The sequence below is a fragment of the Amia ocellicauda genome, chromosome 8, assembly GCF_036373705.1.
Source record: "Amia ocellicauda isolate fAmiCal2 chromosome 8, fAmiCal2.hap1, whole genome shotgun sequence".
In the NCBI taxonomy this organism is placed as follows: Eukaryota; Metazoa; Chordata; class Actinopteri; order Amiiformes; family Amiidae; genus Amia; species Amia ocellicauda.
This window is the reverse complement of record NC_089857.1, coordinates 10,622,770-10,636,020: the sequence shown is the minus strand read 5'-3', so window position 1 is coordinate 10,636,020 and position 13,251 is coordinate 10,622,770. Positions and strand designations below refer to the sequence as shown.

Here is a 13,251-nt window from a genome sequence, read left to right as displayed (position 1 = left end):
TCCTGAGCCATTTCAGACAGATTAATAAAATGGACAACTTTGCAGAAAAAAGTGAATTAACTGATCCCTAAAGGGAGCCACCATGGGAACCAGGCTCTGCTCTGTGTTTGGCTGTTATGCATAATGGGATTTCTGCATTCACACACTGGTTTTCTCTGTGTTGGACAGGAGTCGGCAGCCGGGGACATCCAGTCGCCCCTGACTCCTGAGAGCATCAACGGCACCGACGACGAGCGAGCCACTCCAGACGTCACTCAGAACTCGGAGCCCAGAGCCGAACCCACACAGAACGCACTGCCATTCACACACAGGTAACTCCCCCAGCACAACGCATGGAGCATACAGAGTCACAGGCAGGGATATTATTATTATCATTATTATTCTTATTAGTCATGGTAGTATTATTATTGTTACTTTGTGGTGCTTAGTTTTGGAGTCTTTCAATCACTGTGGCTGTCTGAAGGGAGCCAAGCCACACACTCTCTGCTTTCCAGTGTAGCGTCACCTTGTAGGCAAAAATGAGGGGGTTCACTGAACTGGTCGTACTCGGCTTCTGCGGACCCTGGCTTTCCTATCGAAACGCACCATTTATGAATGTAGTTTCAATGTGTTTACTCTGTTCAGCTGAAGAAGAGATTCAAAGAGCTCTAGAATTTTTGCTTTTCATTTTCACTTTAATTGTGCAGAGGCTTCAGCACAAACCTCTAGTGGTCAGAGTGGTTTCAAGTGTTTTTGTTGTTTCGATTTCCCTCCTGTATTACCCTCGAAGGCCAGTCATATCTGCTTGGTTTTCTGTTTGTTTTCCCTGTGGGGCTCAGTACTCAGGAACACTATACCCTTTCACAATAAGATGACCCTATTTGGTAAATTGAACCTTCAGCATGATGAGTTTAAACTAATCTTTAGTTAACCAACCTTAATCCCAACAACCTCTAAGATGTATAAATTAATTTCACACCTCCAGCACTGCTGTCTCTTTTTGAGTACTCTGCCTCTGCATGGGCAAACTGCCCTTTTCATTTAGTCCAGAGGGAAATAGGGATTTTACTGGGGCACTTCATCTTTAAGAACCAAGGGAGGTCTCAAGCATTTTAAGCTAAACTCCACTGCACTGTGGAACCTGGTGACCGATGTTTTTTATATTTTAAACATTCATCAAGCTCCTTATAATATTTATGTCTTCAATTGTACCAATACAAATGTAACCCAAGGATCTTAAGCAAAAGGTATGTGTTTATGAAAACACATTATATTTAGCTTGCTTTGTGTTACTGTGCGGACACAACTCCTGTAATGGTATGATACTAAATCCTTCATCTCTAGCGTGAGTATTCGTATTTGCCCGCTTATTACTTTTGTTAATTTATGGATGATGGCCAAAGGACACAACTGTCCATTTCCAGCAAGCCCCTGTGAGGAAGAGATGTACGCAGCATGCATGAGGACAGTGTCCCGCAAGAGGAGACACTGAATTCTCAATTGTGTGGCAGAAGGGAGATACCATGTCATATGGCCCTTAAATGAAGCCTGGCATCCGTATTTCAGGCTGTCTTTAACCAAGAAGAGAGACTGCTATTGTAAACGGCCCTATTCAGTTTCAGGTCATGTGGTCAGTTTGGTGGAGCACGCCATTTCAGAACTTCTCCAGAGACCACACTTGTGCTGCTTTATCCATTATTCAAATTGTCCTTAACAGAGATCTCGTCATGTCTAATCCTTGACTGCTTACACAAGTGCTCTGAGATGTTTTAAAAATTGTTGCTGTGAACTGAGTATAATATAAATGTATATTTCGTCTTTTAATTATTATCTTGTCCCGTGTTGCTATCAAACTAGTCCCAAAAGATCAAATGACTTGATGTAGTGCCCTGAAGTGGACTTATTTATCAGTGTTTGATACACATTTTAAAGCAGATTAGTTTTTAGGTAGGAAAGTCTGTAAGGCTAAGTCACCCTTGAGAAACTGGTCAGGGAGCATACCTTAATGATGGGTGTACACATGACAATGGAAGATAGGCCACAGTCAATGTTTTTTTGAAATGTGCGTGGTCAGTACTGTGTTGATCTTCTGTTCCAGTCTCACTTTTAAATTGGATCTTTTTTTTTCTTTTTCCAGACAACTGTTTAAAACGTGTCGAGTCTACTCCTTTTAAAAAAAAAAATAAAGAGACAAGATGCCATGCCAAGGCAAGGTGCCAAGGTGTCAGGATACTAGACAACAATTTTATGTCCTTGGGCTTTGTTCACTTATGGTTTGCTAATACTTCCCTTCAATCCCATTATGAAGTGTCTATACTGTAGTTTGGAGACTTTGCCCCATATTCTCATCTCCATTGTGTAATGTTGTTGCTGTTCACTTTGTAACGCAATCAAGCTTGTCCCGGCACATGGATCCCTCTGAGTTCAGGGAACTCTGTGAAGATGTACGTCAAAATCTTGTTGTTTAAATAATGGAGGCCACTTTAATATGGCTAGGATCGATGATAAAGCAGTAATTGCATCAAATTCATATTTTGTATATTTTTCTTTTGGATCACTCCATGCACTTTTTCTACATTTCTTAAGAGTTGGATAAATGCATTTTACTTATTTCCTGTAATGTTCCTATCATTTTTCATAAAGTTTTAATATTTCTAAATCTTTATCCGTATAGAGATCTAGATTAACTTTGCTTAGAGTTCACTGTAAGACTGTTCTTGCCTGTTGATATTTTGTATATTTGTGTTCAGTGGTGAATAATAGTTTTTTTTTGTTTTTTGTTTTATTTCAGATTTTATATACTAATAATATATAGATTGTCTTTTTATTAACTGAGGCTAAGAGAGAACCTTTATATTTATATTGAAAAGGTTAAGATTTTATGAAAAGAATGCTGTTGTAAGCAATATCGCTTTTTGAACTGTATTATACATTTAACTTCTGGTTGTAAATGTATTTATTAAATATTACATTCCATGAACATTTCACAAAATCAACTTTAATTGTTCCTTTATTATTTCAACAAGGTATTTATTTTATTAAGGGTTTACACAAAAAGGTGTACAAGGGAAATCAGGATAAAGTATTAATTTATAAAGACAAACATGACTGATCAGTTATTCATATCTTGCTGCAATATATGAAAGACAAATTACCATAATTCTTTCTCCTATAAACAAAATAAGTAGTAGGAGATCTGATAATTGGTAGCTAGGGCTTGTGAAGTAGCAAGCACATACCGTTCATTGACCATGATGAAAATATGACTGATTTTAAAGATGACACAAGCAGGCCTAAGAACTGACCGAATACCAAAGTTTGACATCCTGGGACTCAATGTTTAAGAGTTAATTTGGACACATAGTCTGCAGAACTGTCATCCCCACCTTGGGAATTGCATCTACCTTGATCTGACTAATTACAACTTGTAAAAATGTTCCTTGACAGATATTTTGTTTTTACAACATAAGGCAAGCAATATACATGTCAACCAGCAAACAAACCATTAATCAACTAAGTCAGAGTGGGCTGCAGTATGTGCTTAATGTAAGGTCCCAATCTGTGTGCTGTGTGAAGAAGAGCACTACAGAATTCCAAACTAAAAGTGTTAAAGTGAGCTTTATAGTCAAGCTGCTGGTTGTTCAGTTTTCTTCCACTCCCTATATTCCCAAGTTCACATTATAAGCTTTTGAGCTTCACAATACATTTTAAATGCAAATCATAAATGTGTTTTGTTTTGCTGAAAGTCTGTCACTTGGTTTGGTTGCTGTTTTCACTTGCTAGGCTTAGGAAGAGGCTTACAGAAAATACAGTATATGAAAGTTCCTTTTATTGTTTAATGAAACTGCAGAAAGTTGCCGGCACCAATGAATAACCTTGACTGGCCCACCAATTTTGCATTTAAAAAAATATTTAAAAATCTGTATGTTATGGCAGGTTTCAATTAGACAGAAGGAACAATCTGTCAAAGAAAGGCCCTTGATTGGTACTGAAAGTGCATTGACGCATGGCAGGTTGTTTTGGTACAATGAACACAATGAATTGTAGTTTTCAGTCCTCTGAATAAGGCAAACCCATAAATGTTTCATAAATGGGTACTTTGAATAATAATAATTATGATGATGATAAAAAAATATTTTTAATGGTGATGCCATGTCTGTGATGTTCTTTAAAGTTCTTGAACGGGTGAGGTTTTGTTTTATAGAACAATAATTCATATGCAGAGCAATCAATAAACAAACAAACAAACAAAAATAAAATAGGCTAAATTTGGAGGATTATCCTACAAGTTATAGGAAGTTTAGAAGAGAAAGTCCCAGCACATACCATATCAAATTGTGTTTTTGGTGTGCCCTTATCATATAGCAACCTCCTTCATAACAATAATGTTATTTTCTCTCTGCCTTCAAATAATATTTGGAATAATTTCTTCTTCTTGGAATGTCCAAATATCAATGAGCTCAGCTGCGCTCCATCCTCCCACAGCAGCAGTGACACAGCAGACATTAAGAGCACACGCGTGTGTCTTCTGAAACACGTGCTGTCAGGCCTCTTATTTCACACACAGACCCCGTCTGCACCGACAGTGTGGTCAGACGTCAGGGGGAGTCCAGCTGCCACTGACCTCACGATTGTACACTTTGACCTGTACATTGTACCACTGAAGAGATGACAGAATTGAAGTTATTTGATTGTCAAATCAGCATTTTATTTATTGTTTAGATATAGTACCTGGATGTTTCTCATTTTACCAGTTATTTTCCTAAACTGTTTGATTGATTGTATGTATGGTATGTATGGTATGTATGGTATGTATGTATGTATGTATGTATGTATGTATGTATGTATGTATGTATGTATGTATGTATGTATGTATTAGCCGACAACCTTATCCAGGGTGAAGTACATATTCAGAGCATTACAATGTATTGTTGGTTCTCATGGGCCATTGAATGGGTCGCCTGTGACATTAAGACTCTGACAGGCACAGTTTAAAGCCAGGCTGATCGCTGTGTCTGCCTGCTGGAAAAGATCCAAATTTATACCCTACAATAGAAAATATGGTGCTGCGTACAGTTTGTTGTGCGTGTGTGTGTGGGCTGTAAAATGTCACAGGACATCAAATGCACTGTCCCAAGAACAAACTTAATCTGCATCAGGCTCAGTTAAAGCACCAAACACAAACTCTAGTGTTTGAAGAGTACACAATGGCATGTGTTGAAAGATTAGCAAGCCTCTTTATATGCATTCTCTTTTCACACACCTGGCACTACAGATTTGTGCTTAGTGTCAAATACCCATCACCTGCCCCCCTCTATCTATCCGTAAGATCCACGGGTCAGTTTAGCATCAGCTGTCGTTTACCCAGAGGGACTGTGACTTGAGGCGTCCTGAAGTGACTCAGTGAAAGATTGGGCCAATAATTCCTTTTTCTCTCTGTGCATTTGGCTTTCGTAGGTGCATAGATGTAGCTTTTGTCAGTGCCTTGCATAGTAATTGGAGCTATTAGAGAGTACATAAGTGACCAGATCAAGAAAGGACTGAGTGCATCTCACTGCTTGTCCTCTGGCCCAGCTAGCCAGTGTCCCACAGATGTTCTGAGACTAATTATTAGTCTGTAGGTACTTTATGTGTGTCTCCTTCAGGTCCCCAGCAGATATCACAAACTTACCATGCTGTTACCATCTGAGTCCACCATGGCAAAACTTACCTCAGTGTTTTGTTTTGGTTTTAAGTAAAACTGTACAATTGTTTTTCAAATCCATCCTTTATTAAGCCATACAGTGACAGACAAGAATTTGAAAATCTAAAATATATAAGCATATCTCTTTCTATATGATGACATACATTTGGTCTATAAACAAGACATCACAAAACAAAAAAGCAAGTGGTATCCCAGAGACATTCACATTAGGACAGAAATCTGGGATACTTAAGACATAAGGATGCCTTTAAATGCTATTAGGTTCTGTCAAAAATGATAAAACTGGAGAAAAAATAATCAATTAATCAAATAATATAATTTTACAAGATATTGTCCAGTGTATAAAGTGTTGCAAAGTTGAAGCCATAAACCAAATATCTAATGTTTTTGTTTTTGCCTCATGAAGAATAGAATAAACCCAAACTCCTTTCAAACCATTGTAAGCAAGTGTTCGCATTATTGGGTTCAATACAGGAGGTCAGTGTTTAACTTGGACATTTACTCACCTTTGCTTCTTCAGGAAAATATCAAATATCCAATTACACACGTTTTACTAACAAAAAATCTTTTCCTTTTTATTTTGGTAAACATGGACCGCCATGTGGCTGAGTTTGTTATGCAGTCCTGCTGAAGTTAATCCCTGTCAATTAGAATAAGACATATTACAGCAGAACTGCAATTAAACTAATCATTAACAAAAAAATGCAGTAATAGATAAATGTTCTCAGAATTCACTTACCATAATTAGATTGTCATTCCTCATTTAAATTGCAGTCCTCCAGATTGATGACAGTCCTCTGAATAAAATCCTGCAAAATATAAAATAGAGAAAGTCAAACATTCAGTGACTTCAGCTACTAGTTCCCAGCCTTAAGTGTTTAATTTCAGTGTTTAATCAGCTACAAGGCAGCCGTCTCCCAAGGAGTGTTGTTTGTGCTTAATTAAGGCAGGAGTGAATTCCTGCTATGCCTCTCTACCCTGTCTTGGTTCTCTCGGTTGCCGTGCCTTTTAAATCCTGCGTTTGTCTGTCACAGTTGCATCACTTCGGATTCTCTGTGGGTGAGTGTGTGGGATGGGGGTTGTCATAGCCACTTGCGTCACTGAGCGAGGGCACTAAGGGGGTGGCAGCGTTGTGTAAGTGAGGTGCAGTGGGAGTCAGCAGAACGAATGATCACTTCTCATTATGGACCGCAGGAGGTGGGCTAAAATATCTGATTGTGTGTGAGGATGTGTGTACCGTTATGAGCCCATGTAGGAATCAGGCCACACACTGGAGGAGAAATGCCTCAGAAAAATCAGACGCATCTCTCCCCTGGAGCTGGGGGGTGGGAAGAATGGTTGCGTGGGAGAGAAATTGCTGTAACCCAGTAGTGTCTGGATAATCACGACCCGTGCAAGCTCTGGCACATCATATTCTCACTACCTCACCACTGAGCACGTTGAAATGTATTATTAGAATACCCGAACTTTTTAGCATTCCGGTAACTTTTCAGTTTGGTCTTTTAAGTACGAGGTTGGGAAGCAGTTTTGTTGTGGTAGAGCTCCCTTTCCTGCTTTTTGGTTTAGGGCAGTAATAGCCAGTATTGAGTGAGATCCCCTTTATGTTTTTAATCTGTAGTGTAGTTCCATGAAGTGTAACAATTAATTTAGTAAATTATCTGATGTATCCTCACCTTAGTATTTGAATTCAGTAGTTACTCAACTACAGGCAAGCTGTCTTACAATAATCACTATCTAGGCTTAATGAAGAGAGTCAATGCATTCTATGTCTCTACCCTGTCTTAGAGAAGAAAGAAAGAAGAATTTAGAGAGTTGTGATTATATGTTGAAATTTAAATGGAGTTTTAAACTGAAGTTCAGGAGGAGGACAACCCCAATCTAGTGCCTGACTTCCACTTTCCCAAGCATGAGTAGCCGGCAACAACCACACTTTCCCAGCTTTCATTGCTTTGCCTCACTCCTCCATCCCAAACACCTCCTCTGCAGCAACTACTTGGCTCATTCCAGCCAGTGGGGGGGCTCCAGTGGCCTCTTCCTCAAGGCCAGGTCCCTCATTCCCTTAGTAAAGCAAGTTGAGGCCAAAATAAACTCAGTTGACCTTCTACCATATATGTCTCTGGTGGTTGTCTGAACTCCTGAAAGTAGATATACACAATGCCTTGTGGAGGTGAGCACACCCTGGTGACCACACTGAGTTCATTGTTTTGCAGACATTATCTTGTTATAATTATGTCCTAAGTGTTTGCTTATAGAAAAAACAGAAGCTGTTGATCAAAACAAATGTGTTCAAATGTAGTTACACTACCTAACCTGATGCATCCAAATACACTTAGCAATATCAAGTAAACTGTATTGTAATTGTAACCGAAATCAGTAGCTTTGCACCAATTCACTGCATATTTATTTATTTATTTACTTACTTATTTATGGTTCACTTGATTTGTACACCTCTACCCTGATATAACACAGTCCTCGGGTCATATCGAACTTGCTTTGGCCTCCGTCATTAATAGTCAAAAAATATTTTTTGTTAGAGCTAGCTAACATGGTGTATGCAGTAAATAAATCTGTTCTACAATAGTTACATTCCATCTCCTTTGTTTAATTTATTACTTTATAAGTTTACTTATTTTTTATTTTTTTTATTAACTTTTATTTAACCAGGGAAACCCCATTGAGGACTAGGTCTCTTTTTCAAAGGGTTCCCTGTTACAAGGGAAGTCATAAAAAGGCAGTGTACACTATTCTGACAAAAAATATACAAAAAATGTAAAGCCTATCACACATGATCTCAAAGTCAAGCAATTAACATACATAAAAACATACAAGATACAGTGTATTAACAACACCGGTACTAAACACTGCTAAATGCAACTATTCATCAGTCATTTGGTCTGTGTGTAATGGTAAAAGCAAAATTCACATCAAATAACAGAAAACACTTTTAATTACACATCCTTATACTTTGTTGTAAAAAAGGATTTGGGTATTTTATCAAATAAGAGCAGGGGCCACTTTGTCACTTAGTCAACTATGTTATATGTAGATTGTTGAGTAATATGAACTGTTAACTATTAAATAGTTTGAAAACATTTTGGAGATGGGAGGTTTTACTAATAGAAAAGATATAGATGTTATAAATTTAAGACTTGAAAGTTCAAGTGAAAGTTTAAAAATGCTGTAAATGCACTCGACTCTAAACAATTTTTGCTTTACCATGTTATATCCAAATATGCGTTATATCGGGGCAGAGGATTACAGACAATTTCAACTCTTTGTGTCAATTTACAAATGATCAAGATAAGGAAGATTTTGATGTGGCTCTGGTATTATGACAAGACCTAGACGGTATGACAGCCTGCACTTCTCTGTGCCCAGTTACTGTCAGGCGGGGGTGAAGGCCGAAAGTGGAGCTGCTTTAGCAGACAAGGGCTTGTTGAATCCTCATATTCAGTGAAGAGTAATTTAATTTGCATCCACTGATTTTGAGATTCTGTCATATTTCAGTGGTACAGCTGAGAGAAAGTAATGCGTGGTTGTGTAATATTCATCACCACCCTTCTGTTCATCAAGGGCATTTAAAGATTTCCATCTGTAAGATGCCATCTGAAACACTGCACAGAACTCGATCTGTGTACGTTTGCTTTTCAGAAGCCTGTAGAAGAGTGTGCCATCTCCGTCAAATGTCTAAAAATAATGTATTTATCCGTTGATCTGAACAAGAACTGTAATTTAACTTCTTCAGTTTCCTGTGTGTTTTTGTCTTTTTTTTATTTCTATTCTCCCTGCCAGGAAGACTTCCTTATAAGATGTTTTCATTTGACTCTTTACATTCTTTCTTTACATTTTATGGCGTTTCCCTATTCTGTCTTTATAGGCCTGTCAATGGAGCTGTACCCACATTTCTGACCCACATGCACCCAGTCGCACCAAACCAACAGTGGTAAGATTTGTGTAGGCAAGGGTTTGGCTTGTCCACTCATCCCTAACCCCCCCACCCCCCTGTGGCTTCTCCCGTTTCCCAATGCCTTTCGCTGGGCCTGTCTTCCATATCGACCATGCTCAGCATGCAGGAGGAAAAGAAAAGGAATGAGAGCAATGCGGAAAAGCTGATCGGAGGTGTGCTTTGGAGAGGGACGAATGCAGATGGTCCAGTGTGAATGCATTCGCATGTTCATTGAAAGAACCAGCACAGACTTTCAGTGAGATAGGAGACTTCGTGTGTGGCACTGTGGAAAGGGGAGGGGAGAAGGTTGTTGCCATCAGCAGTCTGTTATTGAGGCAAAGAAAAAACAGGACTCCCTTTGTTAAGAGTAGAAGGCCATCTGTATAGATGCAAGTGCCCATTGCATCTATACAGCTCACACCGTGCTGGCTTTGAGAACCACAGGCACAAATGGGTTGGCTTAACGGATAAAGAAAACTGAAAGGCATGGCTGCCTGTGTTTGTAGATTGCAGACTGAAGGTGGTGTTAAAATGGTGTCTGAAGTTCTAGGTTATAGAATTCGCACTGAGAACCTCCGTAAGAAGCAACAAAGAGTGCTAGTGTTGTTCCAAACACAGATCAACAGGCACGCATCTGAATATTGTCGCATAACTGAGCTTTTCTGTCTCTTCTTTGTGTTTATTATACTGTTATACTGTCTACTGTTCTTTGTGAAATGAACTACTTTCAAACGTCCATATGCTCAGTGTAGTGTCCGACATTGAAGGAGGAAACATATAGGGTGAGATAATTGCTTCTGGGACTCAAAGCAAAGTAACCCCAAGTCTCAGAGTGTTCTGTAATGACCTAAAGTCTCTACGTGTCAAGGCTTGTAGACATCAATAAAAACTGGGGAATTAATGTGGCATAGTGAAATTAGCGTTTTTTCAAGAGTGTCACGTCTCTTGGCTGCACAGTAGATATTTTAAACCTTTTGGATGATGTCTCTTTTTGTACAGTGATGGAAACCTATGTTAGCAAGCATGATATAACAGGACATCTTTTGATTTCAGCCCTATGCTTCAACGACAACTAAAATACAGCATGTGAGTAGTTAATGATCAGCATGTCACCATATATACACTTTGTATTTTGACTTTTTAAGTGGTAAAATGCTTTTTAAGTATTTTGATTTTAAATCACTGTTTTTTGAAGCAGCCCCCTATACTAGTGAAATCATTTGGTTTGAGTTCTGGTAAATCCATCTCCCAGGCGTTTCATTCACAAAACCAGTCAAGTAATGACTAGGGGTCCTGAGTTTATCTCACTGTACTGATGTACAGTTCTGCCCCTTCTTAAGTACTGCCCTGAGGACTTAGAGCACTGATCTCTGCCACAGATGGGTGGAAGATAGTTGGCTTGTCTGGAGTGACTCACATCCTGCAAAGGGAGCTGAGAATATCTCTGACAGTTCTCACAGAGCTGCTGTCATGGATAGAATACATTTAAGTGGCCCTTTTCTGCTCTGAGTTACAGGAATGGTTACAGGGGGATTCTGGTCTTCTAGATTTGGCATGATGGTGCCGATCATTTCACACTGTGGAGCTGCCTAGCTCCAGGGTCTTTCTTTAAACAAATGTAAAGTTGCTGGTGGTGCTACTGACTAATAAACATTTGGTTGTTTGTTTTTAAATAATTTCATTTCATTTAGTTTGACCTTTGACCCCAAGAGTTAACATGTACTGGCACTTTTAAATTTGAGTATAAATGTATGATACAGGCTACATAAATATTTCTGAACCTCCTATACTCTTATAAAATAACTTGACGATCTCCGTTTGTTTTCAGTGTCTGTGAAGGTTAACTCTCGCTGGAATGGCTCTGACTTTGAAAGCATTATTACCGTCCATTTTCTTTTTCGTACATCATCTCAGTTTGGCACAATATCCATGAATGAAGTTATAGATCCATCCTGTAAAAACTCCACCTCCCCTCTCTTATTCCCCGTGTATCATTCTCACAGAACATTCACCTTGTCCCCAGATGGCCACACTGCCAGTGCTTTCATCTGCCAAGCTCTGGCGCTGTTGCTTATTGACAGTTGTGACACAGAAGAGTTGGAGGGGTGCAGTAGAAATAAAGTAGTCTGATCCAGCTCAGTCAAGCAACTGTCAATCACCTACACTAAGTTTAACTCTTACAATTACCACAAAACAGTGCACTTTCTATGGGTTCAGGTTCATGTCTGCCATAGCAATGCTCATTATCACTGCTGTTGTTGTTTCAGTAGACTTCTCTTGACATAACATCAACCCCAGCTGGGTGTTTACAATCAGACTGACCTGAAGGCAGCTAGTGAACCCCTTCATGACCTTTTCCCCCCTCCCCTGAGACAAGCTAGAGGAGAACCTAACCTGATGCCCCATATGGACCCTTATGCATGTTTTCTGTGGTAAATGTTAACTGTGGCTGTACTATAATGTTACAGTGGTTCCCTATGTGCTTTACTACACTGGACCATGGGAATACCATGACATGTCATGATACATATTTCTAAGCTTTGTTGATTTCAGTAGCCTGTGGTTTATTCATGGTACAGTGTAGTAAAGCCCACTGAAGGTGTGAAAACCATAAGAAGCCACAGTAAATCTAGCATATAACCAAAGTAAAACCTTGTTAAAAGCATAAAATCATCAATGGTCAATTTACCAGGGTAGACTTCGCATAAGTGGATCCATGTCCGCTATTCAGATCATTGAGTGTATATATGGAACTGTGTGGTTTCTGATGTGGGGGTGTGTTGGTTTGTCTGTTGTGTGCTTCAGTTCGACAATCAGTAAGCACTGGGAGGCCGAGCTGGCAGCGCTGAAGGGCAACAACGCCAAGCTGACGGCCGCGCTGCTCGAGTCCACCGCCAACGTCAAGCAGTGGAAGCAGCAGCTGGCTGCATATCAGGAGGAGGCCGAGAGGCTCCACAAGCGGGTGAGTGGCCCTGGGACGCCAGCCCTGATCTGGAGTGGATTTGTGTGTGTGTGTTTTGTTTTATTGTGTTTTAATGTGTTTGGACATCATGATTGTGTGTGTGTGAGTGTGTGTGTGTGAGAGAGAGCATGATTGTACATGTTATTAATGTGTTGTTATTCTTTAAAGCAGCACAGATATGTCGGCCGCTAGCTTCTTGAGAAAGGGGACGCTGTGTGATGCATCATGCTTGTCTCTCTGCTGGTGGGTTAATGAGGAGAAGTTAGATATATGGGAAAGCCTGCTGGGAAAAAAAAAGATAAAAATTGTTTGAGTCAGACTTGGGTTTCTGGTCAGTCTGTGTTTCCTTAGACACACCGGTCCTGAGGTGACAAAAACCATGACAGATGGAAAAGCTTGGCCTTGCTATTCAGCGGTCTTCTCTTTGCTGTCAGAAGTGCTGAGGCTGTTTTATTAGTAGTAGTACTTTCAGGCATTTTATTATGTATTCGAGCTGTTTGTTTGTTTGTTTGTTTGTTTGTTTGATTGATTGATTGATTGATTGATTGATTGATTGATTGATTGATTGTGTTTCCTTCACTGTTATCACCAATTTGTATTCCTGATTCTTTTGCTGTAAACATTTCATCACTGGTCTTCGTGTCCTCAAGATACAACAGT

At 39.4% G+C, this 13,251-nt stretch overlaps 1 protein-coding gene across 2 annotated transcripts in view; it reads left to right on the top strand.

Annotated features, from left to right (window-relative positions):
- LOC136755417 (homer protein homolog 1) overlaps nucleotides 1–13,251 on the top strand; it is a 66,417-nt gene that overhangs the window by 48,470 nt on the left and 4,696 nt on the right. The window contains exons 5-7 of one of the 2 annotated variants that reach the window (XM_066711983.1): nucleotides 169–311; nucleotides 9,561–9,626; nucleotides 12,435–12,591. In XM_066711983.1, coding sequence (XP_066568080.1) covers nucleotides 169–311; nucleotides 9,561–9,626; nucleotides 12,435–12,591 — 366 coding nt within the window. The remainder of the gene's footprint in view (nucleotides 1–168; nucleotides 312–9,560; nucleotides 9,627–12,434; nucleotides 12,592–13,251) is intronic. The other variant, XM_066711984.1, reaches the window with a different exon arrangement.